General features: G+C 45.7%; 1 protein-coding gene across 4 annotated transcripts in view; it reads right to left on the reverse strand.

Annotated features, from left to right (window-relative positions):
* LOC102168270 (N-acetyllactosaminide alpha-1,3-galactosyltransferase) overlaps window positions 1–24,544 on the reverse strand; it is a 71,667-nt gene that overhangs the window by 3,923 nt on the left and 43,200 nt on the right. For 3 of the 4 annotated variants that reach the window (XM_018055705.1, XM_018055706.1, XM_005687037.3), the window contains 5 exons: window positions 18,813–18,901; window positions 11,750–11,785; window positions 10,048–10,113; window positions 9,396–9,488; window positions 2,963–3,100 (listed from right to left, as the gene is read on the reverse strand). In XM_018055705.1, the coding sequence (XP_017911194.1) occupies window positions 2,963–3,100; window positions 9,396–9,488; window positions 10,048–10,113; window positions 11,750–11,785; window positions 18,813–18,901 (422 nt within the window). Of the gene's footprint in view, window positions 1–6; window positions 2,231–2,962; window positions 3,101–9,395; window positions 9,489–10,047; window positions 10,114–11,749; window positions 11,786–18,812; window positions 18,902–24,544 lie in introns of those variants that run through there. The other variant, XM_018055707.1, reaches the window with a different exon arrangement.

Genomic DNA, 24,544 nt, shown 5'->3' on the forward strand with positions numbered 1-24,544 from the left:
GTTTTGGGGAGAAGATTTGAGATTTATTATCTGAATAACTTTATAAATATAGAAAACAATATTATTAACAATAACCACAATGCTTTACATCAGATCCCCAGAACTTGCTCATTTTATAACTGGAAGGTTGTACCCTGTGATCAACATCAGGTGGCGCTAGTTCTCAGGCATCTCTCAGAAACCCCAACATCCACTCCAATGTTATCCTGCCCTACCAGATGAAAGGGTGGCACGCCTCTTAGGTCCTTTGGGGATGCCTTAAGACTAAGCATCGCCACTCTCTTCTCCTTCTCTGGGACCCAGAGAATGGGTTATGGGGGACATGAATATCCTTCCACATTATACATTCACTTTGAGAATTTTCTAGTGGTTACGCCAAACACCAATACATTATCCAGCTACCACCATTATAAGACCCATCCAAATACCAGAGCAAACACCCTCTGATTTAAACTTATTTTAACTATCTCATTTCCTTTCCTAAAAAAAGTTCACTCTTGGTTGTGTGTATTCTATGGATTTCGACAAATATATAATGACAAGTATTTTTCACTATGTATGATATCATACAGAGTATTTTCACTGCCCTAAAAATTCTGTATTCTGCCCATTCATCCATTCCCCTTTGCCGACCCTTGGCAACTACTGATCTTTTTACTGTCTCCATAGTTTTGCCTTTTCCAGAATGTTACGAGGTTGGAATCTGACAGCAGGCAATCTTTTCAGAATGGTTTCTTTTACTTAATAATATGCATTTAAGGTTCCTCTATCTCTTCCATGGCTTGATAGATTTTGTGTTTTTTGCACTGATAATATATTCTACCACCTGACGTACCACAACAGTTTATTAATCCATTCACCTACTAAAGGACATCTTAGTTATGTCCAAGTTTTAGAAACTATGACTAAAGCTGCGTTTAAACATCTGTATGTAAGATTTTGTGTGGCTATAAAGTTTCAGCTTTTTTTGGTGAATACCAAGGATGCAATTGCTAGACTGTATGATAAGAATATGTTCAGCTTTCTTCCAAAGCGGCTGAACCATCTTGCCTTCTCGCCAGCAGTGAATCAGAGTTCTGCTTGCTCCATATTTTTGCCAGCAGTTTGTGTTGTCAGTGTTTTGGACTTAGGTCCTTCTAACAGATGTGGTATTTTAGCTATTTACTTATTTATTCCAAAAACATGTTCATGTCTTTTGTGAGCCAAACTACACACTTATCATGTGACAGCGTGGGGATGATAGAGAAGGAAAGAGGGAGTTGGCTTAACACAACTTGCATCACCCCCAGACTCATGCTCAGCGGATGTGGACTAAGTTTAATTTACTGATCACACTCACGGCCAGTTATGACATTTTGTGAGTAATAATAACTGGCATTTGTTTTTGCTCCTTAGTTGCAGTTTGGATTCCCATTTGTTTCTACAAAAATAAACTGTGGTTTTAATATTGGTCTCTGGAAAAACCCCGGGGTTTACAGTAGAATATATCTGAGCAATATGAAGAGGGACTTTGCCATGGCTCTGAAAAAAAAATCTATTGTGCCCTGAAGCTTGGAAGACAATCCTAGGGGGAGGGGAGGGGGCCCTTGTGAGGGTTAACATTATTTAGAGATGAAAGCATTGCAATTGGCTCCGGGCACTATTATTTGAAAACAAACCAAACATCACACCTCCTAAAAGTCCAGATCCACTCTTGGGAGGATTTATTGCTGCAGAGTACAAGCAGTCCCCTCCTGCCTCCAAGAGGAGAGCTCAGGGTGTACAATTTACTGTTTGGTTCTGTGAAGCTGCGAATACGAGGGTGAAGCCATCGTGGAACCGCTGGCCACATTCTGTTCTTTGTGGAAACATCAGGAGTAAATCAGTCTACAGGGTGGCTGGCTCGTCCCCTCTCATACCAAAGGATGAGGTGAGCTAAGCATCTGCTCCAGACTCATAACAGTACAGATTCTTCCAGTAAAAATGTCAAAATTCCAGAGTCACCCTTCTCCATCAGAGATGCCCCTGGGATCAGCACAGGTGGTGACATCAGGACTTGACCAGTAGGGTGAGGGCGATGGCTTCCGGGCTCTGGGCTGGGGACGGTCTTGGAAGTGAAGACGCACAGATCCTCACTCAGATCCACCCGGGCCTTCACCGCTCTCTGTACAAGCGAGCAGTCAACTTCCCATGTGGCGCTCGGAAAAGATACAGATGGGAAGGCCCGTGGAGGGGGGTTGCAGGGAGGAGGCTAATAGGAAAAGTAAACCTTTGCTTTCGTTTTGATAAAGAAAAAAAAAAATCACCAAAGGAACAAAATGGGTTATATTTTAAACTATTATCACAGCTCCAACTTTTAAGTAAGAATGATTGCAGTTTGGGGAGAAATGTCGTTCTAAACAAGGAACTGGAAGCAGAAACAGGAACCCATCCAACCTCTGGAAGAAGAAGTTCTGGTTGGCCAGATCTCCGGGGGCCAAAGCCTCTAGGAGGAGAAGGGCAGAGGCAGCTGCGGAAGCCTGGGGAGAGTGGTCAGCCAGGCTGACGTGGGGAAGCTCCGCGCTTAGTCACTTCTGTCCTTAGTTCTCAGTTGGGGTCTTGAGTGTGTGGGAGAAACAATGACACACGTTTGGGCTGTCTAATAGCTGGCATTTTTGGAATTCCCAGAGAGGGCCGTGGAGGTCAGAGTGGAGGCGGCGCTGTGTGTGCTGGAAACTCCAGGCCCAGTGAGTGTGGCAGACACTCTAACCTGCAACCGAGGCCTCGCTCAGGTGGGAAGCTGTCCACTCCCATCCACTGTCTTGTTCTCAGGCTCTTGGGGCCTCAGCTAAAAGGAGCCTGAAACAGTCCTATTGCTCCATTCTCCTGTCTAATGATTCAGACACATCCAGGAACAGCCTCCATGAGCCCAGGGAGCCCCTCACCAACCTTCTGACAGTGGGACAAAGGAAAAGTCAAGGTTATTTTTATTAGCGACACCTACCTTCCGACGGCGAAAACCGTCAGGCCGACGGTAATTTTCTGCTTGGCGTAGTAATCGTCTAAGACGGCTCGGTTGTAAGTGCCTTCCCACACCACGGGCGCCTTCCAATCTGTCATAGTCACAACCTCGGGGCGTTTACTGGTGACAAAACAGAGTCCATGAGTCAGGATGGCCTTGCTAAGGTGGGACGGAGACATCTGATGGAAAACGGCTCAGCCGTGGCTGGTGGTAACCATCCTTGAATCCTAATGGGAGTTTAACCCCAACAGTCAGCTGGCAGTGAGACATCTGCGGCATCTTCTGGGTGAGGAACAGGAGACGGTGGCCCAGGTGCCTGGGGGCTGCTTTAGCGGGGGCCCTAGGGGGGTCTTACCTGTATAGCTCATGCCCTCTGTCCCCCTTTCCTGCCTCCCCTATCCTCATCTTCCTTCAATATCCCACTCCCATCTCCCCAGCCCCTTCCTAAGCTGCCAGTGGCATCTTTAGACCTTATTTATCCCAATGGGTGCCATCTGACCCAGAGAAAGCCCTGATGCCTGACGCAGAGGGACAAGACAGTGACATTAGAGATGAAAGAGGAAGAAGCTGTTTCAATCTGCCTTTTGCCAGAAAGGAATTTTTGGTTGTAACCTGGGTATAGGACTAAGGGGTTTCTGGTGTTATTGTTCATTTGACATACAAGGAGCAGACAGTCACTAAGAAAGGATCCTGCAGGCTCACAGTAGCCAGGGATGAAACACGGGGACCCTGGCTGTCACCTCTCTCAGATCACGTCTCCTCCTTACAAAGCCGGGGGTGGGGGAGGGGAGTGTTCTGTGCACTCAGCACACTTGAAAGGGACTTGGCAGAGCCAACACAAACACAGGAAGCAATGTAAGAGCGAAGACAAACCAACCAACTATAAAGAGTAAATGCAGAAAGGCTGAGCAGAGGCTGGGGCCCAGGCTAAGGCGGGAATGGGGTGGGGACTCAGCTCCAACCCCATTTGGGTTTGCAAGAGACTGCCCTTCCCTGGCGGGAAGTGGAGACTGAAGCACAGTCATTTAGAGCAACCCCTGTCACACAAGGGCCCCGCCATGTGCCTGCACTTCAGCCACTGCGGGGAGAGGCCCAGTGACTGGGGCAAAGTCTTGGTGGCCCCATCGGGCCCCTGCTGTGTGCAAGTGGCCTTGGTGAGGCTATCAAAGAGATGTTGGCAAATAGATCAGCCCTCTGAGAACTTCCTCTCTCCCTCACACATGGGTGGAGAGTGGGTTTTCACAACACTGCCCCTCCGCCAGGGGTGAAGCTAAGTTTTTCCAGGGGGGCTGGGCAAGGCCTGGTCACCTCCTCCTCACCCCAGCCCCCAAGAGACACTCGTCCACACCTCCTGTCCTTCCACCACCAAGCTCTGCGGTCCTCCTGTTCTAGAACCAACCAGGCCCTCCCACCCACTCCCAGTGCCCCGCGGCAGGCCTGCTTCCCTCCTCCACACACAGGAGTCTCCTCCAGAGGTGGGGAGGGACAGTGCCGGGCCGGCCCTCCCCTCCGGGTCTCGTCTCAAACCCCACAGCCCAGCTCTACCTGCACCCCCCCGGGTGTGCCAGCGGCTTGGCGGCCCTGGACAGCTGCTCCCGGTTTCCCCTCAATTGTGAAAGCAGCTATTTTGGGATCTGCACCGGCCTGCATGAGACACTTTCACACACACACACACTTTCTCAGGTAGTCCTTGCAAAAGCCCTGTCATGTATTATGTTCTTTGTACAGATAAGAAAACCAAGGCTCAGAAAAGCTTGTTGACTTGTCCAAGGCCAAACAGCTAATGGGGGTGTAACTAATGTACCCTGGATACTTCCTATGGAACAAGCCATAGTACCCAGGGCTTCACCCTTCAGAGGAAGCTGCTATTTTGATTCCCGTTTTATCAAAGCGGAAACTGCAGCTCAGAACAGTTAAATAACTTGTTGGAGGTCACAAAGCAGCTAAGGAGCCAAGCTGGAATCCGAACCCAGACAGTCTGACTCGGTAAGTCCATGCTCCGAACCACTGCATCTATTGCCCATTTATTTACTTGCTAGGCTAACGAACTGGGGTTAAAAACCAGGGTTCTCATCATTTCCACTCAACTTAGACACTTCAGCATTTTTATCAGTACAGATGAGAAATGAGCTTTTGTATTTTGTTTTTAAAAGCTTATGGGATGCTTTTAGTCACATAAAACCCCCAGCTTTGTTAAATGACCAGGTTTCAAACCAGAAAAACCACACACACACACAAACACAGGCTTATCATTCTATAACCACTATTTCTGAATGCAAACCCCATTGCCGTCCTTAGTGAAGCCTGTCAGGGATCTCTTAGCCGTTCTGACCCAACCCATTAGCTAAGCCATGGAGCTGCATGTGAGCTGAACATTTGGTGAGAAGGTAATATTTTTAAGAAAGAGAAGAGGAAGGGGAGGAGGAAAAGGAGGAAAGGATAGTATTCTTATTTAACGCTTCCAGACATCGGGGCTCAATCCTTGGCTTTCATTCTTTCACTGAATACTCAAAACTACCTTCTAGAGTGGGTTCTGTCACCACCCTCATTTCACAAATAAAGAAAGTAGGCGGTTGGAGAGTAGGAGAAGGGAACTACCACTTAATCAACAGGAGGGGTCAGACCAAGGCACTAAACTCCTCCAGGTACTTCTGCTAAGTCCCTGCTCCCTGTCAGGCCCCGTGCTGAGCTCCAAGATCAGGGGAATGAGACCTGCCTACCCCTTGAGGGTCTCAAAGTCCTGACAGGGGGCCAGCCTGCCACCTGCCACTCTTCCATTGCACGACCACTCAGTTCTACACCTTCTAGAAAGGACTGAGTCAGGACACCAATGTCCAGTTTGGTTACTTGATGGGGAAGATTCCTCTGAGCAAGGGAAAGGAAAAAAAAAATATATATATATATATATATATAGTAATATTAAAAATTAATGTTTCATTAAAAATTAAAATTTTCTATTTCCCAGCTGTTAATTATTAAATCCCACTGGCCATTCCCACACATCAGTGACCCTGACTAGGAAGCCAGATGACAGGCTGAAAAGGCAGGCCAAGGGGAGGACGAGGGGGTGGGAGGATGCTTGAGATCAGCTTCCTGGATGAACCCCTCCCACCCCACCCCGGAAAAACAAAAAAAGAAGTGACAGCAGGCAAGCAACACATGTGTAAGACCAAAAGATGTCCAAGGTCACCAAGATGGGGCTCTAGAAGAAGGAAAAAGTACCAGGAAAGACAGAAAACTGCCCAAATGCCTTCTTTCCAAGCAGCACATCTGCTGTGTTACCTCCGCTTGTCAGGTTCCCCAAGTACAGGCCAAAGGTTTCCCGCAACACAGAAGGGCCTCCATAACCCAAACATACACCTACCTAGGTATCTGGTAGCATTTACATCTTACATACTTATTTATGGGCTTCCCAGGTGGCATCATTGGTAAAGAATCTGCCTCCCATGCAGGAAATGCTGATTAGATCCCTGGGATGGGAAAACCCCCTGGAGCAGAAAATGGCAACCCATTCCAGTATTCTGGCCTGGAAAACTCCATGGACAGAAGAGCCTGGCAGGCTACAGTCCATGGGGTCACAGAGGCAGACTTGACTGAGCATGTGCATATACTTCTTAGTGGGAACACTGTGGTCCCCAGGGGCTGGGCAGAGGAAGGATTAAAATTCTATGAATCGGGCAGCAGTTCATGAAAGATGTAGCGTGCATACAGCATGTTCTTCACTGGACTTCTTCCAGGCAGCAGGACAAAGACAAGAGCTGTGGGGTGGCGAGAAGGAGATGATGTAGGAAGAATTCTGGAGGAAGAATTCTGGAGGAAGAATTAACAGAACATGCTAATGGATTAGACTGTAGGATGGATGGAGGAAAGAGCGAAGGATGAATTGGAGAGGTCTCCTGGACTCTGACTTAAATAGGAATGAGAAGAACGGGGGTGGGGTGAATCAAAAACTCTGTGAGACACACAGTTAGACGTAAGCAGGGGCTCAGAGAAAACCTTTGGACTTAAGATGTAAATGCGGGAGTCATTCTCCCACGGATGGTATCTAATGCCACGGAAATGGATGAGAGCATGTTGGAAGATAGTATAAAGAAAAGAGATGAGGATACTGGACTCAACCTCCAGAAGCTAGTATTTGAGGCTTGGGAAGAGGGAAGGGCCCCATTAAAGAGACTGAGAAAGTAGGAGAAAAATTAAGAGAATGTGATGATATGAGGCTGAGATGTTGATATAAAAAATGTATCTACAATATACTTAACATGCTTCTGGTAGTTTACAGAAAAGGATACATTTCTATAAACATGTCATCTGTGAATTCAGTTGTTCATCTTTCATTCATTTATGCAAGAAATACATTTTAGTGCCCTTAGAAGGCTTAGATTTGGTGCCACTACATATTAATATTCTTTAAATATCTGCTCATCATTCATTTGGAGGGCAATGGGGAGAGTGACAGCTGCGGGCTGTGATGTTTCTCTTCTCTGACCAGAGTAATGCAGCCCCGGCCCCTGCCTCCAGGTCCCACTCAGCAAAGCAGAAGTACCACAGTGAAAGTGTACCACCCTCCTTTGAAGCAAGCTTGGCAACTATGTCGCTAGCTCATCTAGCTGGCCATTGTGAGGGCTCTCACCCCCCTCACACACACACACACATACCTAAGGGGCTTATCAAACCACAGTGCTCCAGGAATGGTTTAGCATCCCATAGATGGCTACCCTGTTGTCCAGCTCCTTAAATGATACTTTGCGGGGAGGGAGCAAAATTCCCATCCTTTGACACTGGCATGGATCCTTTGTCCCAAAATAAGAGAACTTGCCAGAACACATTCAGTCTTTGCAGAACCAAGATCCCTCATGCTGCAGTAGCTGCTGTTCTCCCCTGATCCTCCTCCTACCTCTACGGCCACTCCTGCTCCTCTTAGGACTTCTCTCCCTCCACTGGCCCTCTAAATGCTGATGTCAGACATTGGCCTGGTGCCTCATCCGGGCCTGCAGATCCCATTGCCCCCTGTAGGCTGAAGGCTCCTCTTCCTACATCTCCACCACCTATCTTCTGCCTCACTTAGGGCCACTGCTACAGACTGACTATTCTGACTATTCTGACTATTCCCCCCAAAATTCATGTGTTGAAACGTAAGGGGTGGAGCCTTAGGGAGAGGATTAGGTCATGAGGCTGGAGCCCTCATCAATGGGATTAGTGCCCTTAGTAAAGAGACTCCTGAGAGCTCCCTTTCCCCTTCTACCACATGAGAATAAGGTGAGAACACCATCATGAATATACTAGGAAGTGGGTCCTCATCTGGGGCCTTGAACTTGGACCACCCCCCTAGCCTCCAGAACTGTAGGAAATACGTATTTGTTGTTTATAAGCCATCCAGTCTATGGTATTTTGTTATAGCCTGAACAACTAAGATAGGCACCCTGTGAATCTCTGTCCAGTTGCCCCACAAGTTGCTGAATCCATATGCATCCCTAGTTGAGCTCATGGCCCCTCCCCTTCACCAGTGCTAGACCCTTTCCTGGCACCACCACCCACTGGTCCCTCAGGACTCATGGTCATCCTGGACAACTCCCACCTCCCTACTCCCCAAACCACAGCCTTCTAAGTCAGGTTGCTCACAGCTCCTTAATCAATCTGGGCAAACACTAGTTACACGTCTAGAGCCCCTACAGGACCGTGAACTTCTTGAATATAACCATGCTGCTTGATTTCTGTTATCTCCTATACCTAACACAATGCCTAGTACAGAATTTCTTACCATGATTCACAGTAATAAATACATTTCATATCAAAAACACACGTACATACACATATATATAGAAGCAAAACCCACTTAACAATACCTATCCTTCCTCAGGTGATGCCCTCTGATTTTCTATTGATTTCAATTTTTAAAAGGCTGCTTTTAACCCATTCAGCTAGTTTCTGAACACATTAATGGATAGTGACCAGTAGTGTGTAAAACACCAGCTAGCGTATCATGAGTGTTTGATAAACATTTGTTGTATGCTTGTTTAAAGAATGTACACATGGCCCTATGAGCTTCTGTAACATCACTGCCATTTTACAGACAAGCTATCTGAATCTCAGGATTTTCTTGCTCTGACTCTAGCTTTGTAACTTTCCATAGTACCCTGTGGCCTATGAGACCCCCTTCCAGCCCCAGTATTTTGTGATTCTTCTGCTGCCATTGGCTGACTGCTGTCAGAATCATTGTAGTTATTGCTCAAACAAATAAGTCAAGACAACCAGCCTCTCAAGTTTCTCATCTAATCTGGTGTAAAGGTCTAATAGATGCTAAGCCTCTGTCCCTCTAGTCAGGGCTGTTCTCCACGGCACTGTCGCCTCCATAGCCCCTGCCCCTTTATGCTGAGCTAAGGATTTACTGGAAATAGGATGACACTTCTTTTCTTACAATGGGTTGAACCAGTCCGACAGCTTAAGCTTGCTTTCGTCTTCCTTTCTTTGTTCCTTTTCTTCGTCTACGTCTTCATCTTCTTCTTGGTAACTGCGGGTCATACATACAAAGGGAAAAATAAGCTGAGGAAGGCAAGGAGGCTGACTATGGTATCAGGATGGTGGCTGAGGACCTTATGAAAATGGGTTCCAAGGCAGAGAACACGTGCACCAAGTGAATGTCTGGAGAAAGGTTCATAATACTACACGTTTATTCATAAAGACCTACTTTTGTTGAAATGGTGCAGTACTCAGCTTGCTTATTATCCTTGCAGGTCAGCACAGTTAGCAATTTAATGACCCAACAACCATCAGGTTATTTCAAGAGGAGGGAAAACTAATAAAACAGTCCTCATAAAAACATTTTAGTTTATGATAGGCTTTCCTACAATCCCAACTTTAGCCTGAACTTCATTCACCCTCAACTTAAATGGGGAAAAAATAAAAACAAGACCGCCAAACTTAATGGCCCAGTCCCAACCATGAAATAGAGGCCTTGTGTGTTTCCAATAAGCCAGAAATACAAATGACTGAGGTCATGGCTGTGAAACCATTCTATCTGCTCTCTATAGTATTGGGTGGATAAACGAATCACTATGCGACCGCCTTACCCATTGTTAAACCATCTCGGAAACCACCAGCCCTTCTGAATGCTGCTGCCACTGACTTCTGGGTTTCTAAGAAATGAGAAAAAATGACAAACATTTTTAGAAAACGAGGCAGTCCCAAACGGGGGGATTTCCAAACTCTTTTTATGGTATGTCATTTAAAATTTTGTTTAAAAAATCGCTCATTTGTAAAATGAACACAAGTGATGCTGCTGGAGCTGAACGGGAGAGGACGCACCTGACGCCACCTGGATCTCCCTTCCCGTGGGCAGCCCCTGGCACACAGCCCATCCAGGGGCCCCTCACAGGGAGAGAAGGAGAAAAATGGAATGACAAAGTTGGGGGGACACTAATCCATAAATCTGCATCTTGGGTCTGCCGCTTACTAGCTGGGTGACTGTGAGAGGACATTTTCCCTCTCTGAATCTTGAATTTTCTCCTCTGAAAAGTCAGAGATAATAATAACAACGACGATAGGAAACCTACCATGAGGGTGGCTTTGAAGCCTAAATATAAGTGGCACACACAAAAGAGCTTTCTAAGACGAAAATGACTGTAGCCAGTTGTAGTCTTTAAACAAAACAGTTCACATTTCCAAGAATGATCTTTTTGGCTAAATGAGGAGAATCTGAGTTGCTACAAAAGGTCAGCAGTGACAGACGCAGGAAATCGGAGGGTCTGTAAACCAGAAAGAAGCTCAACCAACTGTAATTAGAAGCCACTTTCACCACGCACATACTGACGTGTCCACACTCCCTGTGAGAGCCTCTCCAGGGTGGGGACCTTCCAAAAGAGGGAAAAGAAGGGGAAGCCAGGAAACAATACCCTTCAGTTGAACAAATAAGGTGATGAGGTATGAACAGCATAATTAAAAAAAGAAACATGCTTTAAATCCCATCTCTTCAAGAAGTGCTTGAAGTAGTTTATGATTAAGGAGGTATGGTTACAATAAACAGGGGAAAAATACAAGAATAAAAATGAAGCAAGAGGAAACAAACATTTTAGTCACTCAGTAGGTATGTTCACTTGACCTTGATCATCTGAGCCACTCTGGGAGAATAAAAATTTTACCTTTATTTTTGTAACTGAGATACTGGTTGACTGGGTTTGAGCAAATTGCCAAAGTCATATGACATGTAAGCATAAAAGCCAAGATTTAATACCAGGGGAGAAATTATTTCAAAAATGAAGGTCAAGGAAAGTTCAAGCAGTTGAACATAACACTTTGCTCTGAGCTTCCTGGCAGCCAAGCCAAAGATTGAAAAATCAAGGCTTGCAGAGTCCTCGAGACCAATAATAACAATACTACTACACCACACACTAGTTCATCAGGAGACCCAAACTTTTTTCCTGATCCTTTATCACAATGAAATTTCTTGCAAGGGTCTTTATACAACATGTGGTGGGTAGCATAATGGACAATATCTACCCTGATTTTTTTTTTTATAAGCAAGGCAGGAATGTTCTCCAAACAAGACTACTTGAAGAGAGAGATATTTGATGAAAAGCAAGGACAAAACATGAGTCGTGGCTCTAGAGAGACAAGACTAAGGGGCTGGAGGAATACAGTCCAGACTCCTGAGACCCTTCCCCTCCACATGTGACCAGAGCTGTGTCACCACCTGCCACGTTAAGAATGGACTGTAGGGGAGCCAAAGCAGGCAAGGAGAGAATCCCATAGAAACCTAGAATTAAAAGCACTTACCTTGATGGGTTTATCCAGAACAAAGAGCCTTCTGGGCTAAAAGCAAATGAGAAATGAAAATGTATCATATTACTTTTAATTCGGAAAAGCTATTTTGCAGCCATTATCACTGAAGCCCCGGGTCAAATTGAGAGCCTGGGTTTTGGCTACTTCCAGGTTTCCATTCATTCCACATGCTAGCAAAGTAATGCAGAAAATTCTCCAAACTAGGCTTCAACAGTAAGTGAACTAAGAACTTCCAGATGTTCAAGCTGGATTTAGAAAAGGCAGAGGAATCAGAGATCAAATTGCCAACATCTGTTGGATCATAGAAAAAGCAAGAGAGTTCCAGAAAAACAGCTACTTCTGCCTCACTGACTATGCTAAAGCCTTTGACTGTGTGGATCACAACATACTGTGGAAAATTCTGAAAGAGATACAAATACCAGACCACCTGACCTGCCTCCTGAGAAATCTGTATGCAGGTCAAGAAGCAACAGTTAGAACCAGACATGGAACAATGGACTGGCTCAAAATTGGTAAAGGATTATGGCAAGACTGTATATTGTCACCCTGCTTATTTAACTTAAATGCAGAGCACATCATGAGAAATGCTGGGCTAGATGAAGCACAAGCTGGAATCAAGATTGCTGGGAGAAAAATCAATAACCTCAGATATGCAGATGACACCACCCTTACGGCAGAAAGTGAAGAGAAACTAAAGAACCTTTTGATGAAGGTGAAGGAGGACAGTGAAAAAGCTGGCTTAAAACTCAACATTCAAAAAAATAAGGTCATGGCATCCAATCCCATCACTTCATGGCAAATAGATGGGGAAACAATGGAAACAGTGACAGACTTTATTTTCTTGGGCTCCAAAATCACTGCAGATGGTGACCACAGCCTACTCCTTAGAAGAAAAGGTATAACAAACCTAGACAATGTATTAAAAAGCAGAGACATTACTTTCCCAATAAAGGTCCATCTAGTCAAAGCTATGGTTTTTCCAGTAGTCATGTATGGATGAGAGACTTGGACCATAAAGAATGCTGAGCACCGAAGAATTGATGCTTTTGAACTGTGGTGTTGGAGAAGACTCTTGAGAGTCCCTTGGACTGCAAGGAGACCCAACCAGTCCATCCAAAAGGAAATCAATCCTTAATCATTGGAAGGACTGATGCTGAAACTGAAGCTCCAATACTTTGGCCACCTGATGCAAACAACTGACTCACTGGAAAAGACCCCGATCCTGGGAAAGATTGAAGGCAGGAAGAGAAGGGGACGACAGAGGGTACGATGGTTGGATGGCATTACAGACTCAACGGACATGAGTTTGAGCAAACTCTGGGAGATAGTGATAGGGAAACCTGGAGTGCTGCAGTCCATGGAATTGCAAAGAGCCAGACACGACTGAGCAACTGAACAAGAACGAGGCTCCTACCTTCCTTTGAGATAAAACCAATGACACCAAGGGACTTGGATCACTTCTGGATTACCCAGAACAAGCAGTGGCAGAAGATCTCTGGAGAACCTCAACTCTTAGCTTAAAAATAGAAGATGGCAGCTCTCCATCGGCCACAGTGGCTTCACTGAGAGAGAGGCGCTTGCTCCCCAGATGGCCCCCCTCTCGACTCCTAGTGGGGAGCACCATGGCCCATCCCTTGCCCAGGATCTATCTTCCCCCAGAAAACCAATGACTGCCGAGCTGGCACCCTACCATCTCAGAGCCTCCTCAAAGGGGGAGCAGCCTCAAAGGGCATTTCTAAAGCTAACGAAGGCAGTGAAACCATCTGCAGGCATCTACAAGACTGGACCAGTGCCTATCAGACTCCTCCAGCAGACCACCTCCCTCCAGTCCACAAGTACTTGCTGAGCCTGTGCCACATGCCTAGCACTGGGGACACAGTGCTGTCTGAGACAGAGTCCCTGTACATCCTTGCGGCAGAGACAAGCTAGTGGGGAGGGCAGACCCTATATCACACAGCCACGGGACTGTGAACTCCAAGGAGAGATGTTAAAAAAAAAAATAAGAAAGAAGAAAAGTAACTAGGAGCACTTAACAGGAAGACCTGGAAGGCTTCCCAGAGGAGGGGATCATGTTTCAGCTGAGTTCTGAAGGATGACTAGAAGTCCAGGGGAAGAGAAATTTTAAAGAGTGTCTCTTGGAGACCAAAAATATATATGCAAAGGCCCTGAAAAAGGAAGGAAGCATTTAAATGTGCAAGGAAATAAATGGAGAAGGAAATAAATGGACCTCCGGTTGGAGGTCCCCTCACTGTAGCCTGCTGTGGATTTTGCCCTTGAAGAGTTTTAGGCAGGAGTGGGACAGAGTCATCTCTGTAGGCAGTAAGAGAGTAAATGGATGACTATTCAGGAGGTGTTGGCAGTGGTCCAGGCCCCAGGTCAAGGCAGCCAAAGAGATGGAGAGAGCGGAGTGCACTGACTTCAGAGATATTTTGGGGGCAAAGGGATAAGACTTGTCATACTGGATTCTTCCACCATTCTGTGCATGGAAGCTGTGCCCAATGGTTAAATCTTTCTTGCTTCCTTCTCCCCATGAATAAAAGGGATAGAGTCTGGTAGAAAGAGTTCTGGACCTGGGCTCAGGCACCTGCCCTGGCTCTGCACCTGTCTGGCCCTAGCTGCCCTCATCACTGAAAAAAAATATAAATGACTAATACTTGTTTCAGACTCTGCCTTCTGCCCCTGCTGGGAGTCCATATCTCTTAACCAGAGTGAAATGCTTGCCCTCTTTCCACCTACAGTTACCCCTCTGAGCTCAACACTTGTGGATCAAGTTCTAATATCTCTTGTTTCTAAATCTGTTTATTAATCTGACAATATTCATAACAGCTAATACTCGGCCAGGGACTGTTCTAAGCAATTGACATGTATTAGCTCATTAAATCCTCACAACAATCAATGAAGGAGGATCTATGCTTCCTTGGAGGCACCTAGGCATTAAGCGGTTTTGTCTAAGATTGGATTGCTAGAAGAAACAGTACTTGAACCTGGGGAATCTGACTCCAGACCCGACAAGAGGGGGTTAGGAAGAAGGGAAAGAGGAGGGGGAGGGCCCTCTGCAAACTAGGACTCAGACCCCCACCAGGCGCTCAGGACATCATTTTGTAGAGTCAGACTTGCCGTCTTGTTCCATCTTTTAAATTTGCCATCTTGCCCTTTTCACCCTCCCCTCCCAGAGGCCTGTGACATTTCAGGTCCCAGCAACATCCACCTTGCAGAGCATGATATTTAACACATATTCATCCTTCAAGGCACAGTTCAAATGCCCCCTCTCCTGTGGTACAATCTGAGTACAGTGACTGCCACATAGTAGCTGCTCAATAAATACTTGTGAATGAACGCCTCTCCCCCTGCAAAAAACAGATCGCTGTCTAAGTCTAACATAATCTTTGCCTCCTTGAACTCTCACGGTTCCTTTTCTCTCCCTCTGATATCCTTCCTTCGCTTTGCACTGTCGGTATTGATGTACACATCTGCTTGCTCCATCTAGAGTTTAACCTCCTGAGGGTAGGAATTCCCTGGGCTTCACACTGTACCCCTCACAGCACTTGGCGTGAACAACCAGCTCAAGAAGGGGCCCTGGACAACGAAATCAGATCTGAGCTCCAATTAGAACTTGGACATAAATTCACCGCTAAGTCATTTCACCTATTTGGTCTCCATTTTCTCACTTGAAAAATGAGAACCCTCAGCCGAAGGAAGGGTTGTATCGTGGGTCAAGCTATATATTCTGACAGCCTCAGACCTAAATCTTCCTGAAAATGTGACCTCGGACATTCACGTTTAACACTGGGGAGACTCAGTGTGCCCCATCTAGATACACAGACTCTGCAGACTAATGCTTAGCTTGCAGGGCTATTTTAAGAACTGGAGGGAATGCCTAGTGCAGTTCCTGGCACATTCGAACGCTCAATAACTAGTAGGTACTATCATCAAAATCGCCCTCACCATCATTATTTTATCATAAACATTTAAAGTTTCTTCCATCTCTAAAATTCTAAGATTTTTTTTTTTTTAAATCCAACCTCAAATCAAACCCTGTCCTGGATGACATTCTTTCAGGATGCTCTATCGGTAGTAGTCTCTCTTTACTTAGCAGTTGACGTGTTTGATTGAGCTACTTTAAAATCCTTTTTAGCTAAAGTGCTGCCCACCTGTCTAAGGTTAGTGCCCTCAGCTCACCTCACACCATCACAAGGCCAATTCTCAGGGTGGCAGAGAATCTGCTGCCTTTTAAACCTCTTGCAGGTGTTCAAATAGATTCCCCACATTGAAGAATGATGTGGCTGCAGTCTGGGTGCCAGACTATGGCCCTGAAGAGCAGCCAGAAGCTGCTCTAGTTACTGTGCACAGACAGTGTACCCAGCATGGCAAAATAAACCCTCTTTATGGGAGCCTAGTGCCAATATGCACATTTGGGCCTCTGGCTCCCATATTTTAATTTTGTGAAGTACCCAAAATTTGGAAGTGTGACTCTGGCTGCAATTCAAAACGCCAAGGTTATCCAATCAAGCATTCAGAGCTCAAATGCTCTCAAGGTTACCTACACAAGTAGCTCAGCTCAGGGCAAGACCCCAAAGGACGCTCGCTCTTCTGTTGGATTCTTCCAGCTGCTGGAGCTCTTCCTTCTATTTGCCAAATCTTACCTCTGAGCAGATGATGAGAATGGTGGTGATGATGGTGATGGCAGCGAACGTTCTCTGAGGGCACTGCCCTAAGTGCTCTATACACAATAACTTATTTAATCCAACAACCCTATGAAGCAGGTACTACCATTATGCCCATTTTAAACAACAGGGAAACTTATTGAAAACCAAGGAACAGAGTGGTGAAGTAACTTGCCCAGGGTCACAGAGGAGGCAAGTCATGGCACAGGACCAGCCCCAGCCAGCCTAGTTCCAGACTCCAGCCAGGATACTTCCTCCGCTCTCAACAAAAGGGAGCCCCAGGGTCCCTGCATCCAACACTGAGTCACCTTTTCTTTGGACTAAGTACCCATAGTTTCCTTCAATTTGAAAAACCTGGTTTGTAGACCCCTTTAACATGGTCACTCTCTAGCTTGTCCTGTTTCTTTTAAAACGAGTTTTTCAGAATGAAACAATAATACTCCAGAACTGGTTAGGTCACCCTGGGGAAAAACAGCTCCAGAGTCCAGAGATTCCTCCTTCCACTGATGTACCTGAAGGTGCAGATCCTTTATAAGCAGCCAGGACAGTCCTACCAGCTCATCACATCTTAGAATTTAAGAACTGAAAGCAACATTCTAATGTTTATACATATTCAAAAGCAGAGACATTACTTTGCCAACAAAGGTCCATCTAGTCAAGGCTATGGTTTTTCCTGTGGTCATATATGGATGTGAGAGTTGGACTGTGAAGAAGGCTGAGCACCAAAGAATTGATTCTTTTGAACTGTGGTGTTGGAGAAGACTCTTGAGAGTCCCTTGGACTGCAAGGAGATCCAACCAGTCCATTCTAAAGGAGATCAGCCCTGGGTGTTCTTTGGAAGGAATAATGCTAAAGCTGAAACTCCAATACTTTGGCCACCTCATGCGAAGAGTTGACTCATTGGAAAAGACTCTGATGCTGGGAGGGATTGGGGGCAGGAGGAGAAGGGGACGAGAGAGGATGAGATGGCTGGATGGCATCACCGACTCGATGGACACGAGTTTGAGTGAACTCTAAGAGTTGGTGATAGACAGGGAGGCCTGGTGTGCTGCGATTCATGGGGTCGCAAAGAGTCGAACACGACTGAACGACTGAACTGAACTGAACTGAATGTTTATCCAGGCCATCATTTTGAACTTGGGAACCTACTAAGACCATGAAGATATCAATGGTGACAAGACAGTGCTCCTGGCCCAGAGATGTTGTACGGTGGCCTTATTTATTTATTTGAATTTATTTCTAATTGGAGGATAATTACAATATTGTGTTGGTTTCTGCCATACATAAACATGAATCAGTCATAGATATACATATGTCCCCTCCCTCTTGAACCTCCCTCCCACCACCCATCCCATCACACCCCTCTAAATTGTCACAGAGCATTGGATTTGATCTCCCTGCGGCATCCAGCAAATTCCCACTGGCTCTCTATTTTACATATGGCAATATATATTTTTCAATGCTGTTCTCTCAGTTCATTGCACCCTCTCCTTCCCTCACTGTGTCCACAAGCCTGTTCTTTGCGTCTGCATCTCCTTTGCTGCTCTGCAGATAGTTTCATCTGCACCATCTTTCCAGATTCCATATAAAAGCGTTAATATATAACACTTGTTTCTCTCTTTCTGACTTCTTTCACTATGTATAACAGGCTCTAGGTTCATCCACCTCTAGGTGTAAGGTAGCCTTTTTGAAAGAAAGGCTGAACTGTACTGATGGCTCTTAAAGTCAAAACCATTGTGCATTTTTGTAGCTGCCTGGGGAGACTTCTTTCTGTCAGAAGCCTCTCCAGCTGGAACCTCCAAGGCATTATATTTTCTCAAAACACACGAAGCAGCTCAAATATTTGAGGTGAATCCACTGATGAATTTGAAAACTCAGAAATATTTCATTCATTTTGTTTTCCAGAGTTAAAAAAAAAACAGACAAAGCACTCAAAAGTTTAGCCAGGCACAAATGAATCACCAGCCATTCAAAGTGTATTTTGCAGCAAAAGTGAACAACTTTGAGTTGTTCCTTTGAACTTTGCAAATATTTCAGGACTGCAAAAATCAGGGTGAATTTCTCGTGGAATTCCTGCCTGAAATTTCTTAATGCAATTTCCATATCTGGTCATATTTTAATATGACATTTTGGTCTTAATAAGACCTTACTGTTTCTGGCTCTAGCCTGCCCAGAACTGCAAAGCTATATAAAAATTGAGATATTAGGAACATGGCAGGAAGAAAGATAATTAATTCCTTAGAAAGTGCTTGAAGCTCTAATGATTTTAAAGAGAGTCATTAAAGTCTAGGGCTCAGGGAAACAGGAAGGAAGAAATCCTAATTTCAATTCAACCTGGTGACTTGGCTGATGGAGATGTTCATTAACATCACTTTATCATGTTCCATAATTACCTGTGGATATATTCCCAAAACACAACAATGACAGTTGAGACAACCAGCATTGACAGAATCACTTTTCCTTTGACATTCATTATTTTCTCCTGGGAAAAGAAAAGAAGAGGGGGGGAAATAGATTAAACATATCAAGAGTGGGATATGATTTTTTTCAAGAATTATTTCTACCTATGTCCTTTCTAAAAGGAAAAGGTGATGAATATTTAACAAGTGCTAAGGCACATGTTCTGGGCTTCCCCAGGGGCTCAGCAGTGAAGAATCCGCCTGCAATGCAGGAGATGCAAGTTCGATCCCTGGATGGAGAAGACCCCCTGAAGGAGGGCACGGCAACCCACTCCAGTACTCTTGCCTGGAGAATCCCATGGACAGAAGTGTCTGGTGGGACACAGTCCATAGCATTGCAAAGAGTTGGACACGACTGAAGCAACTGAGCAGGCACGCGTGCAAGGAGAAGTTTCTACCTTAAATTGCATGGGTCTGCAACGGCAAATAGCCAATTCAATGAACTGATGGGGCTGCCTGAGTTGCAAAAGATGCTAAGGCCACTTTGAGGCTCAGAGGGAAAGTATCCTGACTGATCACAAGATCCACCATAGACATGGGAGAGGGTTTATTCATTTTTATTGGAGTACAGTTACTCTAAAATGTTGTATTAGTTTTCACTATACAGTAAAGTAAATCAGCTATACATATACACATATCCCCTCATTTTTAGATTTCCTTCCCAGCTGCTGCTGCTGCTAAGTCACTTCAGTCGTGTCCGACTCTGTGCGACCCCACAGACAGCAGCCCACCAGGCTCCCCTGTCCCTGGGATTCTCCAGGCAAGAACACTGGAGTGGGTTGCCATTTCCTTCTCCAATGCAGGAAAGGGAAAAGTGAAAGCGAAGTCGCTCAGTCGTGTCTGACTCTTAGCGACCCCATGGACTGCAGCCTTCCAGGCTCCCCCATCCATGGGATTTTCCAGGCAAGGTTACTGGAGTGGGATGCCATTGCCTTCTCCGCCTTCCCAGTTAGGTCACCACAGAGCACTGAGTACAGTTCCTTGTGCTATACAGAAGGTTCTCATTAGTCATCAGGTTCTCATTAGTTATCTATTTAATACACAGCAGGATCAGTATGTGAATACCAATCTCTCAGTTCATCCCATCTTGCCCCTCCCCCACTTGATAACCTTAAATTTGCTCTCTACATCTGTGACTATTTCTACTTTGCAAACAAGTTCATCTGTACCATTTTTCTAGAGTGAGGGTTGAGCTAATGGTTCCCATAGTTGCTGGCCTCCTCTGACTCGACAGCACTAACTCTCGGCATGTGACCTTGGGGAATGATCAATTCAATGGCTCTGCTGCCTCTGATATCCTAACTACGTGCTCCACCGTTCAGAGCGGAAAGCATGCTGGTCTTTTACAACTGAGACCCAACCATTTCCCAGGTGGCCTTTCCCTCCCATACCCACACAGCTGGCGCGTAGTAGGTACATAAATATTTCTTCATTGCTGCATGAAATTGTGATCCAAGGGGGAAGGGGTGCTGGGTAGAGAACTACAGCTTGGGAAGTACTTTGACTTGGGTGGCTGGGGAAGGGCTCACTGGGCAGATGATTTTAAAGCTTCCCATGGGGTGAAGATAGGATGGAAAAGAAAGTCCCACGAGAAGGGATGAGACTATTTCAGAAATAGCATCTATACCAGGCTGATTAGAGAAAAAGCTTCCTGTGTTTGGGAAAACAAAAGCAAAAAACGTGGACAAGAAAAAAATAGTGCAGCTGTCCCACCTGAATGAAAGAGGCGGGGTGGTGGTGGTGATGGCCAGGAGTCAGAGGGCGGGCAGGGGCAGTCAGAAGCTGGAAGGGCATGGAAAGAGGGTGGGGACGCACAAAAGCATCTGAAGCTGGAGAGTCACCCGACCCATCTTCAGAGAGACCCATCTGGGCACTGGGTGTGGGGAACAGATAAAATGACAAGCTAGACCATTCTAATTGCAACAGGGGAGATGGACTGGAGACTTCCCTGGTGGTCCAGTGGTTAAGAATCTGCCTGCTGATGCAGGGGACAAGGGTTCAATCCCTAGTCTGGGATGATCCCACATACCAGGCGCTCTGAAGCCCTCAGGCCACAACTACTGTTGAGCCTATGTGCTACAGCCACTGAAGCGCCACACGCTCAGAGCCTGTGATCCACAACAAAAGAAGCCATCGCAATGAGAAGTCTGCCCACCACAACTAGAGAAAGCCCTTGCCTAGCAACAAAGAGCCAGGGCAACCAAAATTAAATACATGAAATTCTTTAAAAAAGAGGAGATGGGCTGGTTCAATGGTTGATTTCATTCAAAACCTCCTTTAGAGAGAGAATTGATAGGATTTGGCTGGCAATTTAGCCATTAGGGAGGAAGAAAGAAATAAGGTTTCTGCTTAAGCAGGTAGGTTGTAGAATTTAGTGAGATTGGTTGGAGGAGGAATAGGCTTGGAGGAAAATAATGATGAGTTCCCTCTTGGATGCATGAATTTCAAGGAGTGTGTGAACATCTGAATGGAGACTCACAGGCAAGCAGAACTCAACTCTGCAGTTCATCAGAGAAATGTGGGCAGGCTGTGCAATTGGGGGAGTGTCCATAGACCAAGGATGATATTTAACGTGAAGGGAATGAATTCAATTACCAAGGAGATAATGGAGAGAGACAAAAGGGAAGGAGGGCCCTGGGCTGAAGCTTAAAGATGCCGACACTCGAAGGTAGGATAGAGAAGGGGGCAAGAAGGAGAGGACCAGCAGGTGGAGGAACCGTGAGAGTAGACAGCAGGGAGCCAGTGCCATGGCCTTGGTGAAACCACCTGTGGAGAAAATGACTGCCAACATGGAGTCAGTCAGGCTCTCCTGTCCCACCCTCTCACAGCCTCTCACCTTGTGTTCTGTAAACAACAATACTACTGACCTTGGTAGCACTGGGCCTTCGCATCTACTTGGCCACGGGCCACTTTTGTCTGTCTTAGTTAATCGGTAGTCTTTGAAGACTTGCTGCTGCCGCTGGGAGAGAATAAACATGTCTACAGTCCCTCCAGCTCCTTGAGTCTTCTTCCAGCTTCCCTGGTTGTGCTTTATCTACCCTGGGTCCAGTGAACCGTGTGAGTGGCAAGACATCACTCCCTACCCCTAACCACCAGCGTAGTCCCCTTTCCTTCCTCCAGCTCCCCCATCACTCTGCTCACGTTGCCGCACATATCACCTTGGGAGGCGGCTTACGTGGCAACAACCACATTTGGCTCCATCACCTCTGATCATTCCTGTGAGCTTCCTGAGGGCAAAAGGAATGTCTTCTTATTTAACCCTGAATCCTCCGTGCCCTCAAAGAGCCAGAGGAGGCCATCACCTAGTGAGTGTGTGAAATAAAGTGAGAAGGCACCAAGATGGTCCTTCATGGAACAGGTTATTCTCTAACTCTTTTCAAAGAGGGTTCTGAAATGATTCCTGGCTTGGATCTCCTGTGCTCCATCACCTTTATTATTATTTCCTTTTTCCTCCCTACTTTTTAAACAACTTTTTGGCCTCACTGAGTGGTATGTGGGATCTTAGTTCCCTGACCAGTGATAGAACCTGCACCCACCCCTTGCGTTGGAAGAGCGGAGTCTTAATCAGTGGACCGCCAGGGATAGTCCCTTCATCACTTTTATTATTAAATCCAGTTAAAGAAGAGGAAGTGTGGGGTTACCAGCCATGACATTTCTTGCTTAGAAAGTGAGCTCTGTTTGGAAATGGAAAAGCCAGGGCTGAACTCCAGGTCATAACTCACCCTCCTGCTTTCAGATACAACTGTGACCAGTGGTGTTCCACAGACCATGAGAAGATTGACCTGCTGGGCCACAGGGACACCTCAGTTTGAGCTTCTTCCTTGTGAATACCTCGTGAGCTGGTACACAGAGCCCGGGACCCAAGGCAAAGTTACAAAATGCAGAGGAATGCTTGCAACTCATCCTGGCGGCTGGGAAAAGCCACTTGATTTCTATGTCAATACCATGAGCATTGCGTGCAAGGAAAGGCCAGGGTTTGGAAACAAACAGGTCTGGACTGAGACTGTGGCCACCCCACTCTACTGCTGCGGTCCCTCCCAGAGAAGTGTGGATGGTGATTAGAGTTTGGGAGTGAAGTAGCGATTTGAGACATACAAAACTGGCTAACTCCAAACACACAGCAGCTTCTCAGACCCTCATCTGACTCCAGCAAGCTCTGTAAACTGAAAGCCTGTTTATAATTCAATTGACATCCAGGCCCTAATAAATAGATGTGAGGCTATTTATAATCTTTATCCCTCTCAGTGAGGCTGTTTAAATGTTTCTTTGTATAAATATTGATGTATTTTGTTATGTGCTACTGCTGCTGCATTGGGACATTACATAAAATATGATAAATACTCTGCATACAAAAAAAAATTCTGAATTCCAACATATTTGGCCCTAAGGGATTCAGAAAAGGGACACTTGGACTTGTAATGGACCACATTAGATGGGTTTCCTCGTCTTTAAAATGGGGATAAAAATGGTGATGGTTCCAAGAGATGGCCTCTGTAAAATGCTTAGCATTGTGCCTGGCATCCTGTAAATGCTCACAATTTGCCAGTTCTTCTTACTGATGTCCATAAAACAGGCTGTTGGGAGGATCCAGTGAAGAAAGCAAAGTGCCTGATACTCAGCAAAAGCTCAAAACATATTTGAGAGAAAAGAATAAGGGTTTTGGAATAAGAACATGCTAAACAATAAATGCAAATTGATGCAAATTAGGGGCTCCGAAGGTCTATCCATCTGTTCTGTGCTGCAGCCTGATTAAGAGCTCTTTGGAAAGGCCAGGCGACTTTGATTTTCTTTGATCAAGCCCCAGCCATCTGAAGCTTTATCAACCCCACCTGCTGAGGATCAAACACAAATTTTCTCGCAGTGTAAGAAACGTTAAACAAACAACTCTCATCGTAGAGAACACTGACACGTACATCAGGGACACACCCTCATCCCCTCTCCAAATGCAGGTGTTTAATTTTTTTTAACTCAGAAATTAGCCCCAGAGACAACTCTTGAAGCCCATTTTTAATATTTTTCTTATTTTTTAAATTTTGGCTGCTCTGGGTCTTCCTTGTAGAGTGCAGGCTTAGTTGTCCAGCAGCTTGTGGGACCGGCCTTAGGTCCTGGACCAGGGATCAACCATCAACCCCTGCATTGGAAGGGATTCTTAACCTGCAGATTCTTAACCACCAGACCACCAGGGAAGTCCCTTGGAGCCCATTTCTTTCTGGATCCTATAAATGACTTGAATCTGCTGACTTTTTGCTGTGGTCAGGTGTCACTCTTGTTAAAAGACTCACAGTTGGAAGCTGCCCAAATGAGTCAATCTCGAGTCCTTCAGCAAAGCACCGGCGACAGAAGGGTTGGCAGGGAGACCAGTGGGTCTTTGAAAACATTTTCATTTTTCTCTCTGGATATGATGAGGCATTTGGCAGGCAATATGGTCTAAAAGCCCTTCACTGATGTGTTTGTCTCAGAATTTTCAAAACTGCGTCATTCTGAAGACTGGTAGTTGACTATCTTACCCACCAAGTAGGAAATGTGGGCTTGCTTCTAAATAGCCCATTTGAGGGGTAGAGCATAGAATTAGGCCCTGTGTGTGCTCAGTAGCGTCTGATTCTTTGTGACCCTATAGGCAGTAGCACAGCCAGGCTCCTCTGCCCATGGGATTCTCCAGGTAAGAA

Source organism: Capra hircus, chromosome 11 (assembly GCF_001704415.2).
Source record: "Capra hircus breed San Clemente chromosome 11, ASM170441v1, whole genome shotgun sequence".
Classification (NCBI taxonomy): Eukaryota; Metazoa; Chordata; class Mammalia; order Artiodactyla; family Bovidae; genus Capra; species Capra hircus.